This window comes from Piliocolobus tephrosceles, chromosome 2, assembly GCF_002776525.5.
Source record: "Piliocolobus tephrosceles isolate RC106 chromosome 2, ASM277652v3, whole genome shotgun sequence".
Classification (NCBI taxonomy): domain Eukaryota; kingdom Metazoa; phylum Chordata; class Mammalia; order Primates; family Cercopithecidae; genus Piliocolobus; species Piliocolobus tephrosceles.
In genome coordinates this window covers 153200344-153225122 of record NC_045435.1, presented here as the reverse complement: position 1 = coordinate 153225122, position 24779 = coordinate 153200344, and the positions used below count along the sequence as shown (strand labels likewise).

The following is a 24779-nucleotide window of genomic DNA, read 5'->3' as shown; positions in this document are numbered from 1 at the left end:
TTTTTTTTTTTTTTTTTTTTTTTTTTTTTTTGGCCTTTTTAAAGAAACTTTTTTTCTTGGCTTTTTATTTCAAAAAATATTTATTACATTCTTGTTTTCTATCCTATTTTCCCTCACTAGATTTTTGTTAGTTAGCTAGTTTCTATTTTTCTTTTTCATGTGTGCCCTTAAAATTTGTAATGCATTTTTAAGCATCTCAAGTTTTTCAATAGCCTAACCCCCGGCCCAAATGATACAAGCTCCTAGAGTCTTTTAACTCCATTTATCTCCCTGTGACTTACATTATTAATACCCTCTTTTTTTAGTATCACCTTTCTTTCCTTAAAGTCCAAGGCTTCATTTTTTAATAATACAAGATTATTTTTGTTTGATGTCTTTTCTCATATTTAAATAAATCAAAAATATTTATTAATATTTATAGTCTTAGAACTTTTTCTGTTCAAATCACCAGGTGAAATGTTTTATTTTCATAGTGTTGTTAACAAGTACAGCTTTTTTGTAATCCCAAAAGTTAGATATATTACTTAAAAATACATTTGTTTAGGCCAGGTATGGTGTCTGACGCCTGTAATCCTAGCACTTTGGGAGGCTGAGGTGGGTGGATCACCTGAGGCCAGGAGTTCGAGACCAGCCTGGCCAACATGGTGAAACCCCATCTATCCTAAAAAATACAAAAAAAAAAAAAAAAAATTAGCCAGGCGTGGCTAAAATTAGCCAGGCATAGTGGTGCATGCCTATAATCCCAGCTACTCAGGAGGCTGAGGCAGGAGTATTGCTTGAACCTCGGAGGTGGAGTTTGCAGTGAGCTGAGATCATGCCACTGCATGCCAGCCTCGGCAACAGAGTGAAACTCTGTCTTACAAACAAAAACAAATTTGTTTAGATTTAACTCAATACTGACAAATTTTATCACTTACTATTGCCTCTTGCATCTCATTCCCTTCTTCTGTGGTTATTTTTTATTTTTCTTGAAGTACATACTTTAGAAGTTTTAGTAAAGACTTCTTTGTAGTAAACTATTTTTTTAAGTCTAAATTGTCTTAAGACAGTTTTTCTAAGTTGACAAAATTTTCTTCCACTAAAGTTATTCAATAGTTTGTTGGTTTCCACTGTTACAATTGATAAATCACCTACCAGCCTAATTATAATTTATTTGTAGATGATCTGACTTTTCTTTTTGGCTGCTTTTAAGTTTTGTCTTGGTGTCCTGCATTTCCCCATACTATGTCCAACTGTTGCTTTCTATTTATCTTGCCTGTTATATCTTGTTTTTTCTTCATCTGTGAATTCATGTCATTCATAAGTTCTAGAAAATAATCATCTCTTTATGTCTTTGAATACTGGCTCTCATTATTTCTATTTCATCTTTCTAGAATTCCAATTAGATATAGATTAGATCTTCCCATTTCATTTTGTCTCTAAAATTCTTGATCATCTCTGCATTCTATTTCAGCATTTTCTATAGTTCATTAAGCTTCTCTTCGGACACATTTATTACTGTTGACTCTTTCACTAAGTTTTACAAGTTTTTAATTGTGAAATTCACAGAAAATTAGAATGAACAGAATCATAAATAATCTGTATATCTTTCACCTACATTCTCCAACAGTTACTATCTTGCTACTCTCTATATGTATATATGTATATAATGTACACATATATTAATTCACACACACACCCTATCCTACTTCCCTTTAGGAAAACCATCTAAAGGTAGGCTGCAGCCATCATATATGTTAGATGAAGGAGGAAGAAAAGCAAGAAGAGGAGGAGGAGGAAAATAGAGAGAAGAAAGGCGGGGGGCATTCTCGTTTTTTATCAAGTAACACCAAGCAGACAATACCTTCGGAAATGTCGCAGGGGCTGCCTTGGATCTGCAGAGTTAAGTCTATTGCACTTTATTTTTAAGTTTATTGGTGGATATTTGTTGATTGCACCTAGAAGAGAAAAGCCTGTGATGAGTCTTGTATTCATGACTGTTAACATTACTGCAATCTCCTCTAGACACAAAGTGCCACTTTACTGTTTGAAATAGCCATCAAGAAAAATACCAGCTAAGGTGGTCACATGAAATGAAAGCAGATTTCTCAGGGGAATCTTTAAAACTGACTTTAGAAAACACATCCCTTCTGAATTTATAGGTGAATTCAACTAACTTTTCAGTAAGATCCTCTTAGCTGCTAAAGCAGGTCAACCAGGAGAGGAAATACCATGAGCCAGTTCTAATGGTCTGGCTTTTAATTTATATAAACTAACAAGAGTATTTATTTATTTGCTTCTTAGAAATATCAAAATGCAAAGGGAAAACAACATTTTCTTTATGGTCTTTGAATCAGTAACAACAGCGACAACAGCACTAACATCTTGGGTTCAGTTCGTTAGTGGCTCATTTCATTTGGAAGTGTATTAATTTTTCATAACAATGAAGCATGCCTCTTTTTATACCATGTAAAGATTTAAAAGCCATTTTTGATGGGAATTCTTAAAAATGTATTATATATTTCTTTGAAGCATTAAATCAAATAGATTTGCTAAACACAACTAGATCTCTTCCTGATCACCCAGGGTCATGGTAAGTAGCAAGTTGGTCCTGGACTGTGATCCAACACTGTCTCCAGAGCTGCTGCTGTAGGTAGGATTGTGCGCTCTGGACTGAATGGCTGAAGACTGTGAGGCTACTGTTATTGAGCACCTGAATTTTAATTTCTTTTTACCTGTGTTAAGTATCAGATGGTTTGTCAACAGTTTTGTTTCTCTTAGAAAATGTGTTGATTGATGTGGACTGCTTGACAGTCAACTCTACTATAACAGTATATTTAAGTAAGAGCCACAAAGCGAGGGAGCTAGACCAGAAGACCAGTCAGTAAACAGGACTGTTTTGGTCACTCCTTGATACCCAGCATCACAACAGTGAGTGGCTCAGAGAAGTTCCCCAATAAATTTATGTTAATGTTGAGTGCGTTAGTGCAAGTCTGTGGGCCTGCTATGGAATTAAGCATGTAGACTTGAACATGATTATGCAAAGTCTTTCTTGACTTGTACTTTTATAGTTACATTTTAAAGATTGCAAATTTATAGATCTAAGTTCCAGAAGAATGGTATATAATTTCATCATGGTTATAGTTTTCCCAAAGCACTTTATGTATCTCTCACGTACCCTAAGTACTTTTTTCTTAAAACATCTTTTTACCTTTCCTCAGCTGGGGGCAGGGGGTGGTGCTATTTATCTAATAAAATTTGGCTAATAACCCATAAAACACTACCAAGAATTTTGGGGGAGTGGGGAAGGAAATTCCATCATAAGACTTCTTTCAACTTCTTGGCAAACTCTTGATGAGAGTTTCTTTACAAGTTTATCAGTCTTGAGAGGTATACTTTTTTTACCCTTACAAGTGCCTTATGATTCTTTTCTTCAGAATGACCCTATCCCCATTTTTTTTTTCCTTTTATCCTTAGCTTTTCTTTCTGGCTTCTATTCCTGAATACATCCACATAAATTTCATTCTGGGAGCTTATTGTTCCTATCCAAGTGTTTCTCAAACCATAACATACGTATGAGTCACCTGGGGATCTTTATAATATGCAGATTCTGGTTCAGAATGACTGCATTGGGTCCTAAGATTCTATGTTTCTAATAGGCTCCCAAGTGACACTGGTACTACTGATCCTAGAGTCAGTTTGAATCATAGAGGATATACTATCAGCCCCAACAAACAAAGGCTTCTTTAGACCTCACCCTACACTGATTGATAAGTCTATGTCTCTACAGCTTTAACTGGGCTTGCCATGTAATATCACAGGCACATTTGAGACACAATTAGGACTTCAGCTGAGCCACACTGGGTACTCTTTTGGCTGTGTGTTCATTTTTCTGTATCTGGACTGCAAAGGATCATTTACCATGAAAACATTTGCAAATCCTACCAAGTGCTTTTCACCCTTCAGAATCATATTAGGATACAGCTTATTTTTATCCATCCTGTTGCATTCAAAATGGATTGCATATTTTCAAGGCGAACTTACTCTAAGAAATGCAGCCCATGTTTCTTTTTAATGGGCACCAGTTACACTAATTACTGGCATCATAAAAAGAGCCATTAACAAGGCTAAGAAAGTTTTGCAAGGCTGTATTTTTCATTCTGACAGGTAAAATGGTATCTCCTAACACTTCAAACTCTGCCTCAGGAACTTGTGAAAGCAAAGCCAAGAACTGTTTAATTTTTCTTTGGCTCTCTTTTTTGGTGCCTTAACAGATAAAACTTTCCATCAAAGGGCAGTATGCTAAGGTTACATGGCAAGGATTTCTACTTTGTAGCTAAAGTCCAGGCTGTGACTTCACACCCCCGGACTGCACTGCTCCATGAAGACAGATGTGTGAACAGCTGCTTGTTATGCTTGCTTCTCCATAGGAACCAGAGACATAAAAAAAAAAAAAGAGCCAGAAAACGAAATGTGTAGGAACCAGAGGTTTCCTCCCTTCTACCATCCGTCATTATATATTTTCCTTTCTGACCCTGAAGTGCCCTTGAAGACAGACAAGAGGTTTCCAAGTATCCATGTTAGCTCATCAACCTTTTTTTAGTGATACCATGTATATTCTTAATGTGCAGAGAAGAACAGATTTTATGACTTACGCCTGATTGAGTTTATAAAGGTCTTCACAAACTTCACACCATAACCGTGGTCAGGTTTATGAATTCGGCCAAGCTGGACCAGGTGGTGATCCAAAGGGTGGCTAGCGAGATCCTCCAGTTCCTTGTCATCCCAAGTAGGGCCAAGGGAAAACACAAATAGGGCATACCCTTGACATTTGGCTCGCAAAGATTCCTTCTTTAAGATTTCCCCATCTAAGTGGCTGGTTTCCCCAGCAGATATCACAAATATGACTTTGTTTCTTCTCAGATTGGGGGCAGTTAAAAAGACATTGTCCAGAGTCCACTGTAAGGCATGACCAATAAAAGCATCTCCATTTAGTTGTTTAACTGACTCATCCATGTGCCTCTTCATGAGGCGCTTACTGCTATAGGTGGTAAGATTGAACTCAGCTCTAACTGGACTCTTCTGAGTGTTGGGTAGGAAGTCCGGGGGAGCATGGCTCAATAGGGCCACCCGGTCTCCAGTGACAGAAGTCTCCGGCTCTGGGGTGATTTCAAAGTGATCTAATAGTGCTCCCAGGAAAGCTCTTATGTCTTCAAATTCAGCACTTCCCACGTTCCGGGAGCCATCCAGAAGGAAAGCAGCATCCATGTAAGACTGCACAGGGGGTGGTCTGGCTTGGTCACAAGAAGCATCTGGCTTGCATACATCTGTGAACCAAAAGTCATTCTGGGTTACTAAGTAGAAATAGAAAAGGGAAGATAGCATGTCAAATATTTTGACATTTAGAAACTGCATAGTCTTTGATGTTAAAATAGTGACTAAATACTTTAATAGTAACGGGAAGATTTCCTAGTACATGGTTTGCATCTGTCTCCCAAAAGTACAGATTTTATATCCAGCCTGTGTCTTGGACTCCATTTACTAAAGCTATCAGACTTTTAAAGGTTAGGCTGTTTTCAATAGAAGTTTAATCTTGGCTGTGTTTCAAGTTTATGTCATTTGAAGTGGACAGTTTGTCTCGTGCATGCAAGGGTATACTGTATCACAACATAACAGTGACTGATCGCTCTAGATTGACAATATTATCGCTATGCTCATATTGTTCTACTATGAAGAAGTGCTTACAAAGTAAAAGTGAAAAAAGTAATGTATCTTTTATTTCAATTTAAGTAAGTTTATAACTCAGTGTCTACCTATGAGTGATCCTTAAGGACAAAACTCATCTGTGCATTTCCATAGTGCTCATTAGCTGAAAACTGAATACATGTTTGTTAAATGAATATTGGATATTAATGGACTTTCCTAAATGAGGTCATTTTATAAATATGCATATCTCATTTAATAAAAGAATGCATAGTACTAAAAACAGACAGGATTTTATTGAATATGATCACAATGAATATTCAGAGGAATAAAAAAATGGAAATGGAAGGATCTTAGAGGTCATTTAATCTTGTAATTTTACAGAAGAGACTGTGGCCAGGATAGTAAAATAATTTTGCCAAAGGACACACCAGTATTTCTAGAAGTTTCTATCTATGAAGTCAGCATTTTATTGTTAGAGATGAGGCCAGGTGGTATAGTAGTGGGGAATTCCCCTGGCCTGAGAGCTGGGATGTTTGGGTTCTGGTCTCGTTTCAGTAACAAGCTGTGTGCCCCTAGCCAAGTCACCACTGGGCCTCAGTTCAGCATAGTTCTGCAAAATTAGGTGGTAGGACCAGACCCACCTACAGACCCCTTTCAGGACTGACATTTCGTAATCCTAGGTTTTCAATACTAATTGATGGTTGAGAATGAAAATAGCCTCTTTAATAACCAAAGATAAGAAAGAATCATGGAGTAACATGAGTATGGACAGCTGGTACTAGATATATAGGCATGGGCCACGAATAAAAACTTAGATGAAATATTAATAACCAGGGTGCTGATCCTAGGGGATGTAACACAATTCTCACTACAGTCTTGTTCATGGGCTCAATAAAGATGTGACTTTGGATAAGTTATGGTTCCCTTACTGAAATTTACTAAAATTTTATGGTCCTGTATAATGGTCAGATGATAGAACAGTCACCTGTGTGCAAAGCAGTTTCTAAAATCAGGGACAGTAGGCTGCCCATTTGCTCAGTTTTGTAGGATTTTTAATTGCAGGAAACGACAGCCAAAATCTTTTATTATACGCCTAAGAGACAAAACAAGGTTTTAAGCCAAGAAATGAAGCCAAAATCTATCCCCAGTCACACACATGCAACTTCTGACTCTGCAACATACCATCATACTATTGTAACTGACATGTTTGAAAAAGCAACTGAGAATACATGGGGTGGAATGTACCTCCCCACAGTATGTAAAGCACTTTAACTGTTTTGAGTAAGACTGCCAGTGTCTAAACCAATTCTGTGCAGTCAAGAGAAAGAGAGGGAAAGAGGGAAATTTACTAGAGGGGAGCAGAGGGAAGACAGAAAGAAGAGGGGTTATTAGAAGACCAGAAACCCTACTTCTCCCTCAGAATTACTACCTTCTTCATTTAGGTCATTTATATGGCAGCCTTTTTCGCCTCACTGATACATGTGAAGGAGAAAAATCAAGCATTTTCTACAGGCTCAAATGGAGAGATTTAGGGAGCAGAAGAATGAGACCTCTGTTTTTCATAAACTGCAAATGGTTTAGAGTTAGCCGCCTTGGGTTTGATATGGCTGTGAAGCCCTGAGCAAATTATTATCTCTAAGCTTCATTTTCCTCATCTGTAAAATGGAACTAATAGTAGTTCGAATGTTTTAGGGTGATTTTAAAGACTGAATGACATAACTCATTTAAAGGTATTAAAACAGTACTTGGAATATAAACACAATAGTTTAAGTATTAACTGTCATTATCACCTTCATTGATATTACATGAATTAGAACAGTGCATGACCGATAGAAAATGCTTTATATCTCTTAGCTATTACAGCCACCAATGATTCCAGTGGCTCCACTTTGTAGTTATTAGAACACTCAAATGGAAGATTAGAGTCCAGTTTTCTAGTTAGACCTATACATTATGTATAAAACACTACAAATAAATCCACACTGAAAATCTTTCTGATGCTTAATATTTGGGAGACTTTTTTCAATGAGAAATGTATGAATTTTGCTATTTTCCACTTTGACTGTACTAAAAAATATTCCCAAGCAGGCAGGAGGGTGCTGAATTGCTTTCAAGCATTTCTTTGTGGCTGTGAACATTTGAGATTTAGAAAACACATAAATATACTTTATAGCATAAAAACTTCGCAATGAAGTAGGCTAAGTTGTTCTAAAAATCATTACTGTCTCCTGTAAGCTGCACTATGTAGAAAGGCCTGGAATGTAACTCTTGCTGGGATATATAGGGAGAGACCTTGTTTGCTGAGCTGAGAGGATTCATCTATGGAAGATGAAGTGTGACAGGCGCATCCAGAACCCCAGAGAAGTCCTCCCAAGGCCATGAGTATCCCTGCTGCCAAGTTCCAGTTGCCCCTGCCAATGGTGACTCAACTTGCTTAATAGGCCTGATCAAGTTATCTTCTCTCTGTGGGTCTTACCGTAGCAGAAAGTGCACCGCTGGAGTCTCTCTAATGCTGGTATGTAGTCGGCTCCAGAGGGAACCACTATTACTTGAAATGTGCCAGTGTCGTCAATCTAAAAGAAGCAGAAGCAACAGAAAGAAGAGCTTAGTGGGTAGGGCTGCAAGAACCTCTTAGGACTACATACAGAACTGACATCTGGAGAGAGTAACACTGCTCCTTCTAAGAAGGTACTGGGGAGGCACAGCATGTGAGCATGGCTAAGAGCTCTGCCTGGGTTTAAACCTTGACTCTCAATTTAGCTAAATGAAAACTTATTTTCCATGTTTCTTCATCTGTAAAATGAGTGTACTACTACTACCTCCTAATAGGACTACTGTGAGCATTAAATGAGTTCATATTTGTAAAGCACTTACTGACACAGAGTGGGTACGATGTGGGTGATGACCACAAAACATTTTCATATCTATTACTGCAGCAATACAGTGAGTTCTTATGCTCATCATCCCAATTTTACAGATGAGGAAACTGAAGCTCAATGAAAGGTTAAAAGGACCGATCAAAAGACACTGAAGCCATTTAAGGAAGAGTATCAGAGACCTCCTCTCCCCCACCTGAGTCTCAGAGACCCATGTAAAATCACGGGATGCCCTTTATAAACAATCTTTAGGCTTCTACTATAAACTAGGCATTGAAGCTGTCTTTGAAATACACTCAGATGTATGTCCATGCAGCTCTCTGAACAACTCCCAACCCTTTCCCAACTTGGCCCATTGTTAGTAACCCATGTGGGGAGTTTGAGGGTAGAGAACGGGGGAAGATAAGGAGGCTCCAAACAAGAATTATGAGCTTCGCTAATCGACCCAGAGATCATTGATAATTAAAGAAAAACTGTAGACATGACCCTAATGCCTAAGAGATGAGTCAGATGATATTTTAGTTTTTCCCTGTGATTCTCCTGTCCTAAGCTAATGACTACTCTCTTTCTCTGGGAAGATGCCCCGCCACCATAATTAATCCACAGAGGTAGAACTTCCGCAGTTGTTTATATGGAGTAACTCAGTCTTCAACCAGAGCTGACTGGACTAGATATGGTGTTAAAAGTAAATTTGGTCTGAGGACACCTCTGTACTTTGAGTCCTCATGTAACCAACTGCAACCTTAGTACGTACTAACTGAAAACCTATCTTAGGAGTTATTTTTTTTTACAAATAGTGGAGTCTTAGCCAATCATAGCAGCTGTGCTTCAGTTAGTCACAAGTGGCCAACTGATTAGACAATGTTCAAATGAGGCAAAGGCCAAGCTGTAATCAGTCAAGCTGTTTCTGTACTTCCATTTTCATCTATAAACACTGCCTGCCACATTGTGAAGAGCAGCTCTCTGAAACTCCTCTGGTTCTGAGGGCTGCTCAATTTGAGGGCAGCGGCAGCCCACCTGGAGTGGCCACTGCCATGATGCTGGCTGCAGTCGGGCCCACTAGGCTTGTTCCACTCATTCAGCCTGGCAGACTGTGCTTGGCTCATGCTACCTGAGTGCAATCGGGGCTGCACACTCCATGGAGCCCTGGGAGCGGGGAACAGGTGGAAGCCTCACCTGCTTCCGAGTTGGCAGGGTGAGAGCTCCTGCTCCCTGAACGCAGCTGCGGCCATCCAGCTGTGGCTCCAGACCCAGGCATCTTTGTGCTCTTGCGGGCTGGGAGTGGGCAGGGGCCCTGCCCTCTTAGGAGCAGTTGCAGCCGCCTGGCCCTACTGTGGGCCCACACATTTCTGCACTCTTGGAGACCCAGGAAACCCTTGCCCCTACCAGCTCAGAAGTGCCTGCTTCGGCACCTGCTCTGATCTTGGAGCAAAGTTGAGCCTGAGCCCAGGCACTGTTGCAACCCAGCCAAGTGTGCACACACTAGGGGCACTGCTGACATGCCAGCCTCGCTGCCTCAGCCCCCTCCCAAATTTGGGTGCTAATGGGCACGAGGGAGGCCAAGGAGGGTGCTCAGGGCAGCTTGGTGCTGGCCTGCAGGCACCCCTCAGTGCAAACCGCCTGGGCTCCAGTGGATAACAGAAGGAGACAAGCCGGCCTCTGCGTGGAAAGGGGTAGGTAGGTCCTCAGTGAAACCCCACCTTCAAGCCAGGGGTGGCCCAAAACCTGGGGGCTGGGCTGACAGACCAAAATGGGAACTGATCGTGCTTTTTCTGGCCCATCCATGGCCTCCCATGAATCAATCAGCACACACTTCCTCCCCTCTGAAACCCATAAAAACCCCGGACTCGGACAGACTCAAGGAGGCCACCAGATGACCAGTTGCAGAGAGGAGCTACCCACTGCAGATCTCCTCTGAGCTGCTCTGTCACTAAATAAAGCTCCTCTTCACCTTGTTCAACCCCCACTTGTCTGCGTACCTCATTCTTCCAGGATGCAGGACAAGAACTCCGGATGCACTGAATGGTGGAGCTAAAAGAGCTGTAACGCAGACAGGGCTGAAACATGCCCCTTGTTCACCATGTTGTGGGTGATAACAAGATGAAGAGAGGAGAGAAGAGCTGCAACCCTTTGGAGCCCAGACCTAGGAGCTTGCCAAGTCAGGGCTGTGACACCCTCTCAGGGGCTCTGCAGTTCCTGGCATCTCCAAGCTTCCAGGTGCCACCATGTTCTCCAGTGCCATCTGTGGAAGCTGCTTGGGGTACACCTGGTCCAGCTACAGCCTCGCGGGGAGCTGCCCACCCTGCCACACCACACTCACTTGCTCACACACCCCTTGCTGCTCCACGCCTGGCTTGCCCTTGGTGGGTGTGAGATTCAGGCTGGTAGCGTGAGTCAAGCACAGCCTGCCAGGGTGAATGGGTGGAACGAGCCTAGTGGGCCGGAGTAAAAACTTGGACAAAGGCACCACTGGCCACAGAGGTTTCCAGCTGACGAAGTAACACCCCAAGGATCCAATGACAGATTTACAAATTGCTTTTAGTGCAAATAAACTCTGCAAAATTTAACTTGCCTAAAGTTTTTAACACTTTGGTATCAAAAATGGGATCCAAAGTGGACTTCCAGTGACTCCCAGGAGCACCAAGTGACCAGGTAAATATACCTGCCTGGTCCATTGTGATCACTGATCTCTCACAGCAACTGGGGTCATGGGTGAGTTCTCTTTGATTCAAGCTCCACGAACTTGTGTTTTGAGCTCAAGTTTATTTGAGTAATTTTTATATTGGCTGGGTCCAAGATCAGACTGGATCCTATAATTAATAGGATTGCATCCAATTAGAGGCCTCAGACATCTGACTGGGTCAGGCAGAAGCTGGACGGGGTTCAGTAGGTTGGTAAGATTAAGGAAGACACAGAAGAGTGGGTCCATCTGGATTCAACGAGTCTTCCATCTTGGAACCTATTCTCTTCTAGAGAAATGGGTGAACCTTACCAAAAATAAGAGTTATAATGGCCACCGTGGGAAAGATTTAACCCAAACAAAATTGCTTATCTATGAGGCACTTTGGAGGGTAAGAAGGGGATCCTGGACACCTCAGGAACAACGGCCTATATTATCCATTACTAGCCATTATTCTGGAGCTCGCAAGATATGCACTTTTCCCAATTACTCCTACAGAGAACATCACTACTGTAGAATAGAAGATTGGCTCTTTGCGATGTCTTTTCAGGTTGTTTTGCATTTCTAATAATAACGGCTCCACCTGAATCCACCAACCACTCCTGTGGCCCCACCCAGAATTGACTCAGAGTGTCTGAGGACCATTTTCCACACCCCTATGATTGCACTCCCAACGAATCAGCAGCAAGCACCATTGCCTAACCACTGCCCACTTCCCCCAAACTATCCGTGAAAAGCCCTAGCCTCTGAATTCTCAGGGAGACTGATTTGAGTAATAATAAAACCCCAGTCTCTTGTTCAGCTGGCTCTGCATTAATTAAGCTCTTTCTCTACTGCAATTCCCCAGCATGCTAAATCAGCTCTATGTGGGCAGCAGGCAAAATGAACCTACTGGGAGGTTACATGAGCACAGGGCAAAAGCAAAGGCTACTTATCTGGACTCAGGACCAGAGGACACCTTGGCTCCAGATACTTATTATAAATTCTACTGAGGATATGTGTATATGGGTATACCCAAGCTAGCTTAAATTGGTTTTTGTGATCTGTAAACAAAGTAGTCTTGACTACACACCAGGAGAAAGAGTCTGCATTATTATTATTATTTATTTTTATTTTTTTTTTTTTATTTTTATTTTTTGAGATGGAGTCTCGCTCTGTCGCCTGGGCTGGACTGCACTGGCCGGTTCTCAGCTCACTGCAAGCTCCGCCTCCCGGGTTTATGCTATTCTCCTACCTCAGCCTCCCGAGTAGCTGGGACTACAGGAGCCCGCCACCTCGCCCAGCTAGTTTTTTGTATTTTTTAGTAGAGACGGGGTTTCACCGTGTTAGCCAGGATAGAGTCTGCATTATTAATAGCTACTAAGAGGTATCTCTATGCAATGTTTTAAGTGAATCATGCCTTCACTCCATCTGGATTGTGGTAAATGACTAGAAACCAAACCCAGTGTCAGTTCAGATAGCATAGCTCAGACTAGCTGGGAAGGGCCAAGAGCTTTCTTATTGCCAACTATCAGGATCCAGGGGAAAAAACACCAATCACAGAACATTTGATCCCGAAGAAATCAGGAATCATGTCATCTATTCTCACCATTTTAAAGATGAGCCAAGTGAGCCCCAGAAGGGGTGGATTATGGAAGGCTCCAATTTAAGTTTTGCTCTCCCCAAACAAGGGCTACCTTCCATCTTCTGTATGAGCTACCTTTATGATTAGAGTTTTGTATCAGTGGGTCTCTAACTTAATTTAGAGCAGTGTTTCTCAAGACATTGCCCAAACATTGCTGCTATTTGCTAACTAGTCTTGTGTTCTACACATTCTACATGACTACAGTGTGACCACTTCCATATTTCTGGTATTGGTCCTTGTTAGTTTAGGCTCACATTTAATCACATATCAACACATTGGTGTCAACTTAGAGTGACATCAACCTTCTCATTGATTCTAGTGAGCTGTTTTATGGTGAGAGTCCACAGAGGGTCTGCACTCTCACCCAATACCTCCCCACTTCCCCCAACCTTTTCCACCTTAACCAAGTAATCTTTCAGTCAGTAAAATCTGGAAGATGTAGTTTTAGAGTTCATTCATCCTACCACACATCAATCGAGTAAGTATAGTAAGCATATTACAGAAAAATTCCTTAAAGTGAATGTGGGCTAGAGATTTAAAATAAAAGAGACCTATTATTTATGTCTCTTATTGCTCACTGCTTGTGGATTCAAAGAAGCACCAGCTTGAATGAAAGCACAGCTATTACACTCAAAGATGGGAGGTTTGGGGCATTTAGCAAATGGTTCTGAATGATACCCCACTCTTTCCTCTCTAAACATCATGGGGCATCTCTAAACATCTAAGAAAAAAATACAATGAATATTATGAATAATTTTCTTTTAGACAGTTATATATAAACAAATAAAAATTATCTTCAAAATAAAAAGGTTGGGTGCCAAAATGCTTATTTTCCATTAGAAGTCTCCCCCCATTTCAACTCTGTCTCCAATCACAAGAATCATCTATAATGTTAAAGACTACACTTAGTTTTCCTCTTACCAGCAATGCCACACAGCAGTGTAAAATAAAAAGCCAGGTTAGCTAAAAGACATATTTCTTGTAAAAATATTGGAAAGGGAGAGTCACCTTAGATTAGAAGCCTCAGTGTGCAGCAAGTAAAATTCTATCAGAAGAGGCAATTGCTAAACAAATCTAAAGGCAAATTCCTAGGGACAAAACAAGCAAACAAACAAAAAACATGTTTTTCCATTAAAAAATGGTCCTCCATTTGTGAAGGGAGGCACAACTTGCCACTCAACTTCATACTATCATGAAAAACTTCCAAGATGGTGATCACAGTCCATTTGCTAAAACACAGGGAAATCAGTACATGCTGTCGGAGTGGGTGCTTCTGAGGCCCAACACACATGGCTGCACAGGTACCAAATTTCCCGCTGGACTACTTCACTCCCAGATGGATCAAGATTTAGAAAAGCCTTGGTAAGTATGAAACAAACTAGGGTTTTAAAATGTGGACCCACAATAAAAATGCATTGTGTCATGAGACTTTCAAGTTCTGTTCTTAAAAAATAATAGACAACAGTTTGAACGTAGGTAAAGCACGATGGAAGAGAATGGATAAAATAAAGAAAAAGGTGGCAAACAGAGGTAGTAATGTAATTTCTCTTCTGTAATGTCAGACACTGGGTTCTAACCAAGTTGCATATATGGCTCTGTTTTGAACCCTTCCAGACAACCCTGCTTGGTTTCATCTTCCAATGTCAAGGTGGGCCTTTTGGTTTTCCAGTGTGCTCCTGTATCCTCAGACTGTAGGACAGTACCTGGTATATAAAATGAGGCATTCACTAAACATCTGTTGGATGAAACTTGGGAGCAATTCTGACTTCATCTCTAACTCCACAGCAAGTCTGAGTTCCTGAGCTTGTTATAAAGCAACATGGTCCTTGTTGTGTTTATTACCACTGAATCTGACCTGCTGATACCTGAATGAAAAGAGGTACCTCTCCAAGAGAAACACATCACTGGGATTTTCTTTTACCAACCTGCATCCCAGCATTAGGCATCTCACACATTATTAAACTTTTGTTCTTTCTATACCTGTTGCAAAGAATTGCTCTTTGTTGAGCTTTTTCATTCATTCAACATTGGTTAAATATCTGATATATGGCAGGGACCAGTAACCTAGAAGATCAGCAGATACTGTTCCTATTGCCACACACCATACATTAGGAAAAATAAACATGAATCCGATAGTCACACTTCAGTTGGGAGTGTTGGGGGCCAATGCGGCTTACATTAATGGGGGTCATTATCAAGAACTTAAACCTTCACTGGTGCTCTTTTGAGGTGAACTTCTTCAAAAAAGGAGTAAAGAGTTTCTAGAAGATTTGAGTAGAATCAAGAAACCAGATTCGTCAATTTCTAGGTGAGACTGAGCACTCAAAAGTTTAAAACACAAAGTACATTTTCAGAAGTTAAATGTTGTACACACACCTTTGAGTGGGTGAACGGAATTGTGTCAGTTTAAGTTTACATCACAATTTGCATCAGGAGAGAAAGTTATCTCCTTTTATGACTAAATAAAACCAAGGGATGAGGGAATTACAAGGACTGTGTAACCAAAATCACTTCTAGAATTTTGTAGCTGCTGCTACTTCTCATAGCAGCTACATTTGCATAGCCCAGCCCCACCCTTTTCTACTTTATTGCATTTCCCGATCTGAACCTGATCCATCAGCCTTTCACTTGCATCATTCTAAGATTAGTTCAATGATGCTACTATTAATAATAGCAGTTTCAACTCCTTTACAATCTAGATTTTCTTATTATTAAACAAATTTTAGTTCAGGATCAAGCAACTGAATGCTAATAATTAGAGCAAAAGCTATCTTTTTTTTTTTTGACCGAGTCACACTCTGACACCCACGCTGGCATGCAGTGGTGTGATCTCGCCTCACTGCAACCTCTGCCTGCTGGGTTCACACCATTCTCCTGCCTCAGCCTCCCGAGTAGCTGGGACTACAAGCACACGCCACCACGCCTGGCTAATTTTAGTATTTTTAGGAGAGACAGGGTTTCACCATGTTGGCCAGGATGGTCTTGATATCTTGACCTCGTGATCTGCCCACCTCAGCCTCCCAAAGTGCTGGGATTACAGGCGTGAGCCACCGCGCCCAGCCAAAATCTGTCATTCTTGAGTGACACTAGGCACTAATGCAGTGTTGCATCAATTAATCTTCACAATAACTCTAGGAAGCAGGTACTTTCTGCTTCCGATATTTTACAGATGAGAAATGTATTCCAACTCTGGTATGCTTATTTCAACACTTTCACAGAAAATTTAGAGCAGTGGAAAGGGCCTCAAAAGGCCACTTTTAGCTTCTAATCTAGGAAAAACAGAAGTCACCCTCCACAGGTGAGTGACCGCCCCTATAAAAGACATGCAGAAAAAGGTAACATCTTGTCTAGCAGCATTAATCCATGCCCAGTAAATCAACATTGCCTTTCGAAAGTTCTCTTTTAAAACCTAAAGTTTCCTACTGCTGTCACCCCTAGTTTCTCTAATAAGAGATTTTGCAAATTTGTAATTCAGCTGGCTTATTTTCTCCAGTAATACTTTTTCATATGCTTGAAGACAATGACTGTTTTCTTGTATGTCTTCTTTTCCTGAAATAAATTTTCAAATGGCTGGCCTTTTTTTTTTTTTTTTTTTTTTTGAGACAGAGTCTCACTCTGTCACCCAGGCTGGAGTGCAGTGGCGCGATCTTGACTCTGCTGCCTGGGTTCAAGAGAGTCTCCTGTCTCAGCCTCCCGAGTAGCTGGGAGTACAGGTGCCTGCCATCGCGCCCGATTAATTTTTGTATTTTTAGTAGAGACGGGGTTTCACCATGTTAGCCAGGATGGTCTCGATCTCCTGACCTCGTGAGCCACCCACATCGACCTCCCAAAGTGTTGGCATTACAGGTGTGAGCCACCACGCCTGGCCCTGCACTTTTTATTTAAGTTAAATTTTCCAGTGCCTCTTTGCTGCTCCCTGGGCCCCATTCATGGCCTCCACATGGAGAACAGAACATCGTGTGGTGCCAAGAGGCCAACTGGAATGACCCTTTGCTGGGCCCAGCAGGTCCCCAGTGATGAAGCCCTGCCACTGAGCCACTATTAACGGGATATTTTAAAGTTATCCTCAGTCGTCTTAATCCCAGGTGATTTATTTAGGAATGCAATACATTTCAGATTTTACTCCACAAGCTAAGAAGCTGTAACTGGAATGGCTTTTCCTTTATAAATTGCAGGTCGTTATGTAATTAGCGAAGTTATAAAATCAGCCAATTGGCTTTCATCACACAGCAACAATTACTACCCTGACTAAGTGACATGTATGTTTACTGGCCTCCTGATTCAGTATCTTTAGATTCAGAGGCAACTCAAAGAGTAGCTCAGGGAAGCACTAGAACAGCAAACTTGAAGTTCTGACACTGCCATTTCTTAGCTGTGGGAACCGGGAAAGGTGGCTTAACTTCTGCATGCTCAGTTTCTCATCATCTATTTTATACACACTACTTGTGAAAATTAAACAGGTTAATGCAAAGACATTATCCCATTTAATAGAATGAGCTTAACATGTTCCCAGTACACAGTAAGAAATACTTATTCTACTCTGCCGATCCAGAATTTTTTAAACTTCCTAACAAATGACCCTGATTTTGAAGGCAAGGTAGTATAGGAGCTTCTGAACACAGGCAAGAAAAATAAGAATTGTCGTGTGAAAGGTTTCACCCTCATACCGCAAATGCGCGCCTGACCGAGGGCACGTTGCTGAAAGTGATCACCACGGGAATGATTTCAAGCGCGCTGAACTCCATGGCAGCCGTAGTGATGGACTGGGAATCCGCAGACTGACCGCTGCTGAAAAATGTGGCAATTCTTCTCGTGTGCACCCCCGGAAGCGTCCGCTTGAAGACATTCCTGGAAATAAACCGCATTGCTCTGCCAATCTCCCGGCTGGAAGAGGATCTCTCATAAGGAATAGCTTCAATTTCCCTGAGAAGCTGATTCTTCTTGTAAGCATCTGAGAAGCGCACGAGGTGCCTGGCGTGGGAGTTATAGGAGAGGATGGCGATGCGCGCTCCCACGGGGCAGCTGTTCTCCCGGACTTTAATGTCTTTCACCAGGAAAGCCATCATCTCCTTCATCCGCTCGAATTCCCGCTCAGTGACATCCCGGGACTGGTCCAGGGCAAACACCAACTCGGTTGGGTGCACTGGGCATTCAGGTTTTCCTAAAAGACCATATCCCTTATCACATAGCATCCTTATTTATTTATTTGAAAAAAAAAAAAAAGACACATAGAAGGCAAAGTAATTTTAAATGTTAACTATTCAAATACTTAAAGAGAGTAATTTAAGTACTAAAACAAACATGTAAATTATATATTTAAATCTTGAATAATTATAGATGTTATTCTAAAAGCTGAGTCTGCTCTTTTGAATCAGGCCCAAAAGGAAAACATCTGGAATTCAGTTTTATCTTATATGAAATGTTAAAGTTGATTATCAAATTCTTTCTAAACAATAGAGAGCTCCTGGAAATACCCTTCACCTACAGAGATTGGATTAAAAGTATCAAGTTTTATTGGTGAAACTTTACTCAGTTAAACACATTTCTTCTTTTACTTAATAAGGAAATGTAATAAGAGTTAAAAAGGAATGGCTGTGAAAGCTCTGCTGATAATTTTAGAAAAATTGGAAGAAAACTGACATAGTTCACAGAGCAAAGCATGAGATGTAAAGAGAGTAGGCAATACAGGGTAGAGTTTGGTGCCCTTGGCCCAATCACTAACCAGCCATGTGACCCCGTCCAAATTACTCATCCTGTCTGTGCCTCAGTTTCTTCATCTGTAAAATGTGAGTCATAACATCACCTGCTACATAGGTCTGAGGTGAGCATTAAATGAATCAGCACAGGTAAAGTACTCAGAATAATAGAACTTGGCACATAGTAGGTGCTCAATAAATGTCAACCATTGCTGTTATAATTATCATGCCAGACTTTTTCACTGTGAGAAATACATCACTAAAAGGAGACTGAGGAAAGATTTAACAGATACATTTTTGTTTAACAGTTACAAATGTAAGTTTACTCAATAAATACGTCTTATTACTTAGAGAAACTGACTATGGTTGGTAAGCTCTCCTGTAAGTGTTAACTGCATATTTATGCATCTGTACTCATTAGTTCCAATTCATTCTAATCTCAGTACCTTGTCCTTGTCACAGCTGACAACTTATTTTTGATTATCTGATTAATGTTCATTTATGCTAGTTTATGATGTACGGATAGGAACAGTATCTGCTGATCTTTTAAGTTATTAGTCCCTGCCATGTATCAGATATCTAACAAATGCTGAATGAATGAAAAAGAGCTCAAAAAAGAGCAGTTATTTGCAACAGGTATAGAAATAATGAAAATTTAATAACATATGAGATGCCCAGTGCTGGAATTTGATTGGTAAAAGGACACCCCAGTGATGTGTTTCTCTTGGAGAGGTGCCTCCTCTCATTCAGATATCAGCAAGTCAGATTCAGAGATAATAAACACAGCAAAGACCATCTGGCTTTACAACAAGCTCAAGAACAGACTTGCTGGGGCTCACGTAGGCTGCCAAGGAGACATCCCTCTGCCATGGGCCAACTGGGCCTTGCCCACCTTAGTGCTAAACTATGACCTCCTGCCATCCTTGACTCCATGTCCTTCAAAGGCAAAAGAAGTACCAGTGAGAATAAATGTTCAAACCCAAATCAAACTGTTCATCTCGATGGAGACAGGAAATCATTTATTAGTCTCCAAGTCTAAATTACTGGGCTGAACAGATTTTTATAAACTGAGGTGTTGCTTTTAGAGTTTAAAAAAGTAAGTAGAATTAAACATGAAAGTGGTTCTGCTCACTTTTTTGGGGTTGGTTATTTGCATATGGAAACAAAACCAACAAAAATGCTTCAGATACAACTTAGAGATAAGGGCGGAGGAAGGTTCACAGCACTGGCAGAAGACATGAAAAAAAATTCAAGTTTTAGGGGAAAAATCTAAGGAATAATTCAGCTTCCAAAACACAAGCCCTAAAACCCAGCAAGCTGCCAGGAGTCCCAAGGATTCTGAAGAAGCCTAGGCTGGATTGCAGTGGTACCTAAGAGGCCCTCCTCAAGAAGGGAGGGACTGCCACATGCGGTTCCCCAACTAACATGGCTCTGTCACCACACACTATGAACTGAGGACTGCTACTTGCCACAGAGGAGGTGAAAGAAAGGACAGGGAGGCAAGGATCAGCCCAAACTACTGCCATGTAACCTAAACACAACACTGATGGTCCTTGTCCAGGTCACCATCGTATTTGCCTGAATACTACAGCCCTGTCTAAACTAGGCCTTTGGCTTTGACATTTCCCACCCTTCACCCTTGCCACAATCCACTCTCCCCATAGCAGCCCAAGTAATATTTTAAAATCAGATCATGTTCCTCCCCTACGTACTGTCAACAAACTCTTTAATACCCTCCCCATCACCATTCAAATAAAATCCAGCCTCCTTATAATGTGCAAAGCTCAGCTTGCTCTGGCCTCTGCCTATTCCCCATGTTTTTATGTGCTACTCTCCCCCTCCCTGTATCTCAACCTTGTTGGGCTCCATCAGTTCCTAGGAAATGCCTACCTAGGTCTGTTCTGTTTCATGGCCTTTGCAAAGATGGCTCCTTTGGTTTTTGTTTTTTTTTTTTTTTTGAGACAGAGTCTCACACTATCACCCGGGCTGGAGTGCAGTGGCACGATCTCGGCTCACTGCAACCTCTGCCTCCCAGGTTCAAGTGATTCTCCTGCCTCAGCCTCCCAAGTAGCTGGGGTTACAGGCGTGTGCCACCATGCCCAGCTAATTTTTTGTATTTTTAGTAGAGACAGGGTTTCACCATGTTGACCAAGCTGGTCTCAAACTCCTGACCTCGTGATCCACTGCCTTGGGCTCCCAAGTGGTGGGATTACAGGTGTGAGCCACTGCGCCCAGCTGAAAGATGGCTCCTTTGTGTTCTTCAGTCTAAACTTTAATTTCACTGCCCCCAGAAAGAGCCCTCTGTCCAAAAACATCTCCCCCCTTACATTATCCCAGGACACAGCATCCTATGCTTTATCTCTTTCAAACAGCACCTAATGTGCTGGGCTTCCCTTTATTTGCTTGTGATCTGGATCCTCCATAAGAATGGAAGTTTCTGAGCACAGGAAGCAGGTTCATTGTTCAACTCTGTATCCCTAATGCCTGCTATAGATACTGGCACTTACTAGGCTTTCAACAAATATTCTTAAATGTGTGGATAAGCAATCAGAGGACAAGGGTCGGTGGGCTTATACAAAAGGTAAAAGTGTATAAATGTATAAGAGGGTGATAAGTTTACACAAAAACATCATGTAAGCATTTGTAAGATACCTGAAAACTAGCACTGAAAAATATGAAGCCGACTTGATAATTAACATCAGGCATGAGCTCCATGGATTTTGGCATTATCTGAGTTGCACATTCCACTTACTTGCTATCTGATCATCCCCAGTTTTATTCTGCTTTCTGCATCTTAATACCTAATTAACCACTGGATGACAGAGATGATATGACAGAGCGAGAAAATGAAGGGAGTAAGAAATACTATTTTTGGCCAGGCACGGTGGCTCACACCTGTAATCCCAGCACTTTGAGACTCCAAAGCAGGTGGATCACTTGAGCCCAGGAGTTCAGGACCAGCCTGGACAACGTGGCAAAACCCTGCCTTTACAAAATATACAAAAATTAGTCAAGCATGATGGCATGTGCCTGTAGTCCCAGCTACTCGGGAGGTTGAAGTGGAAGGATCACTTGAGCCCAGAAGGTCAAGGCTGCAATGAACAGTGATCAGCCTGTGTGACAGAGCAAGACCCTGTCTAAAAAAAAAACCCAACATATTTCTAAAACCTTTAAAAGGTGAATGGTGATGTTAGTCATTCAGATATTAATATCTTAATGATTTTTTATTAATATTAATAAAAAACAAATTGCTTGGTTGAGAAATAGCTGTGAAGCTCAGCTAAAACTGAGTGATTTATTGGAGGCGAGACTCTGCTACCAGTATGAGGCAGTGGCAAAGAAAGCCCAGATAAAATTTGTATCATTTGGAAGCCAATACATTGTTCTAACTCATCTTTTCCAGATGTATGACATTTTAGAGCTTGATTAAAGCATGCTGTAAATAAAGATTACTCACCACGTCTGCCAGCTGGGGAAGAAGAACAAAGGAGATTGGATTATTATTTGGTAGGAGAAGAGAGTTCTGTATCGTGCAGAAAAGAAAGGTTCTATCCTGTCTGCTTTTTGTAGATGACTCAAAAATCAAGGCAACAGAGTTTGGAGAAAATGCAGAGTCTAACATCTTGGTAAAAGCACTATTCCTTCCAAAGGGAAGAAGATGTGAGAAATGGGACAACATACAGCCATAAATCAGCGGCCTGCAGCCGGCTGTCAAGAGACAAAGAATCTTTGCCTGGGAGGGAACATGACATTGCAGGGAGGTGTGCTGAATTTGGAAAGCTGAAAGGTCCAACCTCTCTTTCCTCTGAATTTTCCCCATGTAGGTATCTATAACTATCATTTATATATATATAGATAAATATATATACACATATACACAAATGTATCTATACCTATGTATAGTATATATGTATATACTATATATTATATGCATATTTATATGTTATGTAAATATCAGAGGTGGATTTACTCTGAATTAAATGAACACTTGCTTTAGACCTGTACTGCTCAACATGGCAGCCACAAGCCACATGCAGCTACTAAAATTAATTAAATAAAAATTCAGCTTCTCAGTTGCACTAGCCACATTTGAAATGCTCAAAGTCACATGTGTCTTGTGGCTACTGAATTGGACATCACAGGGAACACTTCCATCACTGCAGAAACTTCTATTGGACAACGCTGCTTTAGACTTCTCTCTTGCAGGGTCCCCTTGCAATGCCTTTCTTGGGAGGAACCCTAGCCATGTTGTTCACACAATCACGTACTCTTATAAAATAAAATATGCAAAAGTTAATGGTTATGATTTCTCTTTTTTGTTCTAAATAACACTTACTTTTGAAATACCTTTACCCCCACTTTTAGATTTGTGATTTTGTATTGAGTCCCTTAAATTTTAAAAGATCAGGTCTCAACATACTTGGATCTGCTCTTGAGTCATTACAATTTACATGGTTCCTCTGTCATAAAACCTACCGCGCTAATTGAGCCCCAAAACAACCCATCTTCATGACTCAACGTATATGTGTTTTGGTTCCCATCATGGTTCTATTCTGCTACAAAAAGACAGAGTTCCAATAGACACTGCATTCAACGCTTTTAAATGTCTGTCTTTGAGACCAATATTCTCTACAGAAATAGGCTCTAATTTATTTTTCTTCCCCCAAAATACCTAGGGGAAGCTTTCGGCTCCTCCTTTCTGTCTCATTTGGAAAGTCATTACACATTTGTAGATGAACACTGAAGAGTCAACTCTCTCCTAATCTTGCACATGAAATTTTTTTTGATGGTATCAACACATATTTTGATACAACAGGCTGCCAGAAGGGTTTAAAACAAATTCAAATGAGCATTTGCCAAACCAAAATATCATTTTGATTTTAAAATTTTGAGAAAGATAAAAAAATACTGGCAGAATGAGTATTACTATGAATTTTTAAAGCAAATCAATCAGTCCAACAAAAAATAATCAAACATCTCTTTCTGGGAAAGGAATAACAAACAACAAACCAAAGTCAGGACTCCCACCTACCAGGACACCCTATTATCACAGCTGCTTCTTTCACATCAGGTGAATTCAACTCTGTCAGTTACTGTCAGGCATTCATAATCATCTTTTAAAAAGTTCCATGTGACTCTCAAGTGACTGATTTCACTATTAGGTGAATTCAGACATCAAATCTCAATTTTCTTTAGATTAAAAGCACTCAATAGATTATTTCTTACTGCTTGACATGGGTTTCAATAGACATGATAGCAGCCAGAGAGGAAGTTAAAAGTCACCAGTATATGCTGACTCAAAAATACATGCAGTGACATCTCTAATTTTAAAGAAATTGGCTGGTGAACTGTTTCAATTCTGAGTGTAGAGTTCTCTGTTCTTCTTGTATGAATGCTGACAACTTGGGTGATCATTTTAAGCAGGGTACTTACGACTGCGGTCTCGCACATACTGAATAAGCTCACATGTCTGCAGTTCAAAAATAAAACAGAAACAATTAAACAACAAACTACTAGGCCCTGAAGTTTAAAAATAAGTAAATTTAATGGAGCACCCAGAGCACTCTGTTGTAGTCGGGAGATACGTACAGAAAATGAAGCCAAGCCTTTGGCTCCTTTCACACCCTAGGAAAACAAACAAAACACTGTTTTAATGACTCTAGATATACACATCAGTAGCCAGTGTGCACCAACATCGCCCTCAGAAAGTGATAACTTTCAAAAGTTTTATTTTCATTAAATTGTTAAGAGGGAAAAAAGAATGCAGGTAGATACTCATTGCCTAATTAACAGTAACATTCTGGAAAGAACAAACTTTAAGCAGCAAGCTTGGTGCACACAAGCCTTGAGAGGCCACTTTCTTCCGGGTCCATCTCTGGATAACAAGGGTTGTCCAGAATTACAAGGATGGAGCTGACAACCTGAAACTTACCGCAGAGCTCTGGAGCTCACCTACGCCTCAGGACTAGCTAAAGTGAGCCACACAGGTGCAGTTGCCCTCTTTCATAGCAGAAGTTTCAAGGTCTTCAACCCCCTTTCTTTGAGCCACTGAACAGCAGCCAGAGCTGAACCTTAATCTGTTCCCACCATTGGTTAGCTGACAAAAGGATCGGACTCAATTTGGACATCTGGAAAGGTTATCTCAACTACCTTCCCAAAACTACACACACCCACACACACACACACACACACACACACACACACACACACACACACAC

The 24779-nt window shown here is 40.8% G+C and overlaps 1 protein-coding gene across 1 annotated transcript in view; it reads right to left on the bottom strand.

The window, feature by feature from the left end:
• The window catches only part of COL6A6 (collagen type VI alpha 6 chain), a 113714-nt gene that overhangs the window by 9547 nt on the left and 79388 nt on the right, over nt 1–24779 (bottom strand). The window contains exons 30-36 of the mRNA XM_026454178.1: nt 24151–24186; nt 23995–24031; nt 22019–22030; nt 17533–18026; nt 8162–8258; nt 4635–5306; nt 1844–1937 (exon numbers count right to left, since the gene is read on the bottom strand). Coding sequence (XP_026309963.1) covers nt 1844–1937; nt 4635–5306; nt 8162–8258; nt 17533–18026; nt 22019–22030; nt 23995–24031; nt 24151–24186 — 1442 coding nt within the window. The remainder of the gene's footprint in view (nt 1–1843; nt 1938–4634; nt 5307–8161; nt 8259–17532; nt 18027–22018; nt 22031–23994; nt 24032–24150; nt 24187–24779) is intronic.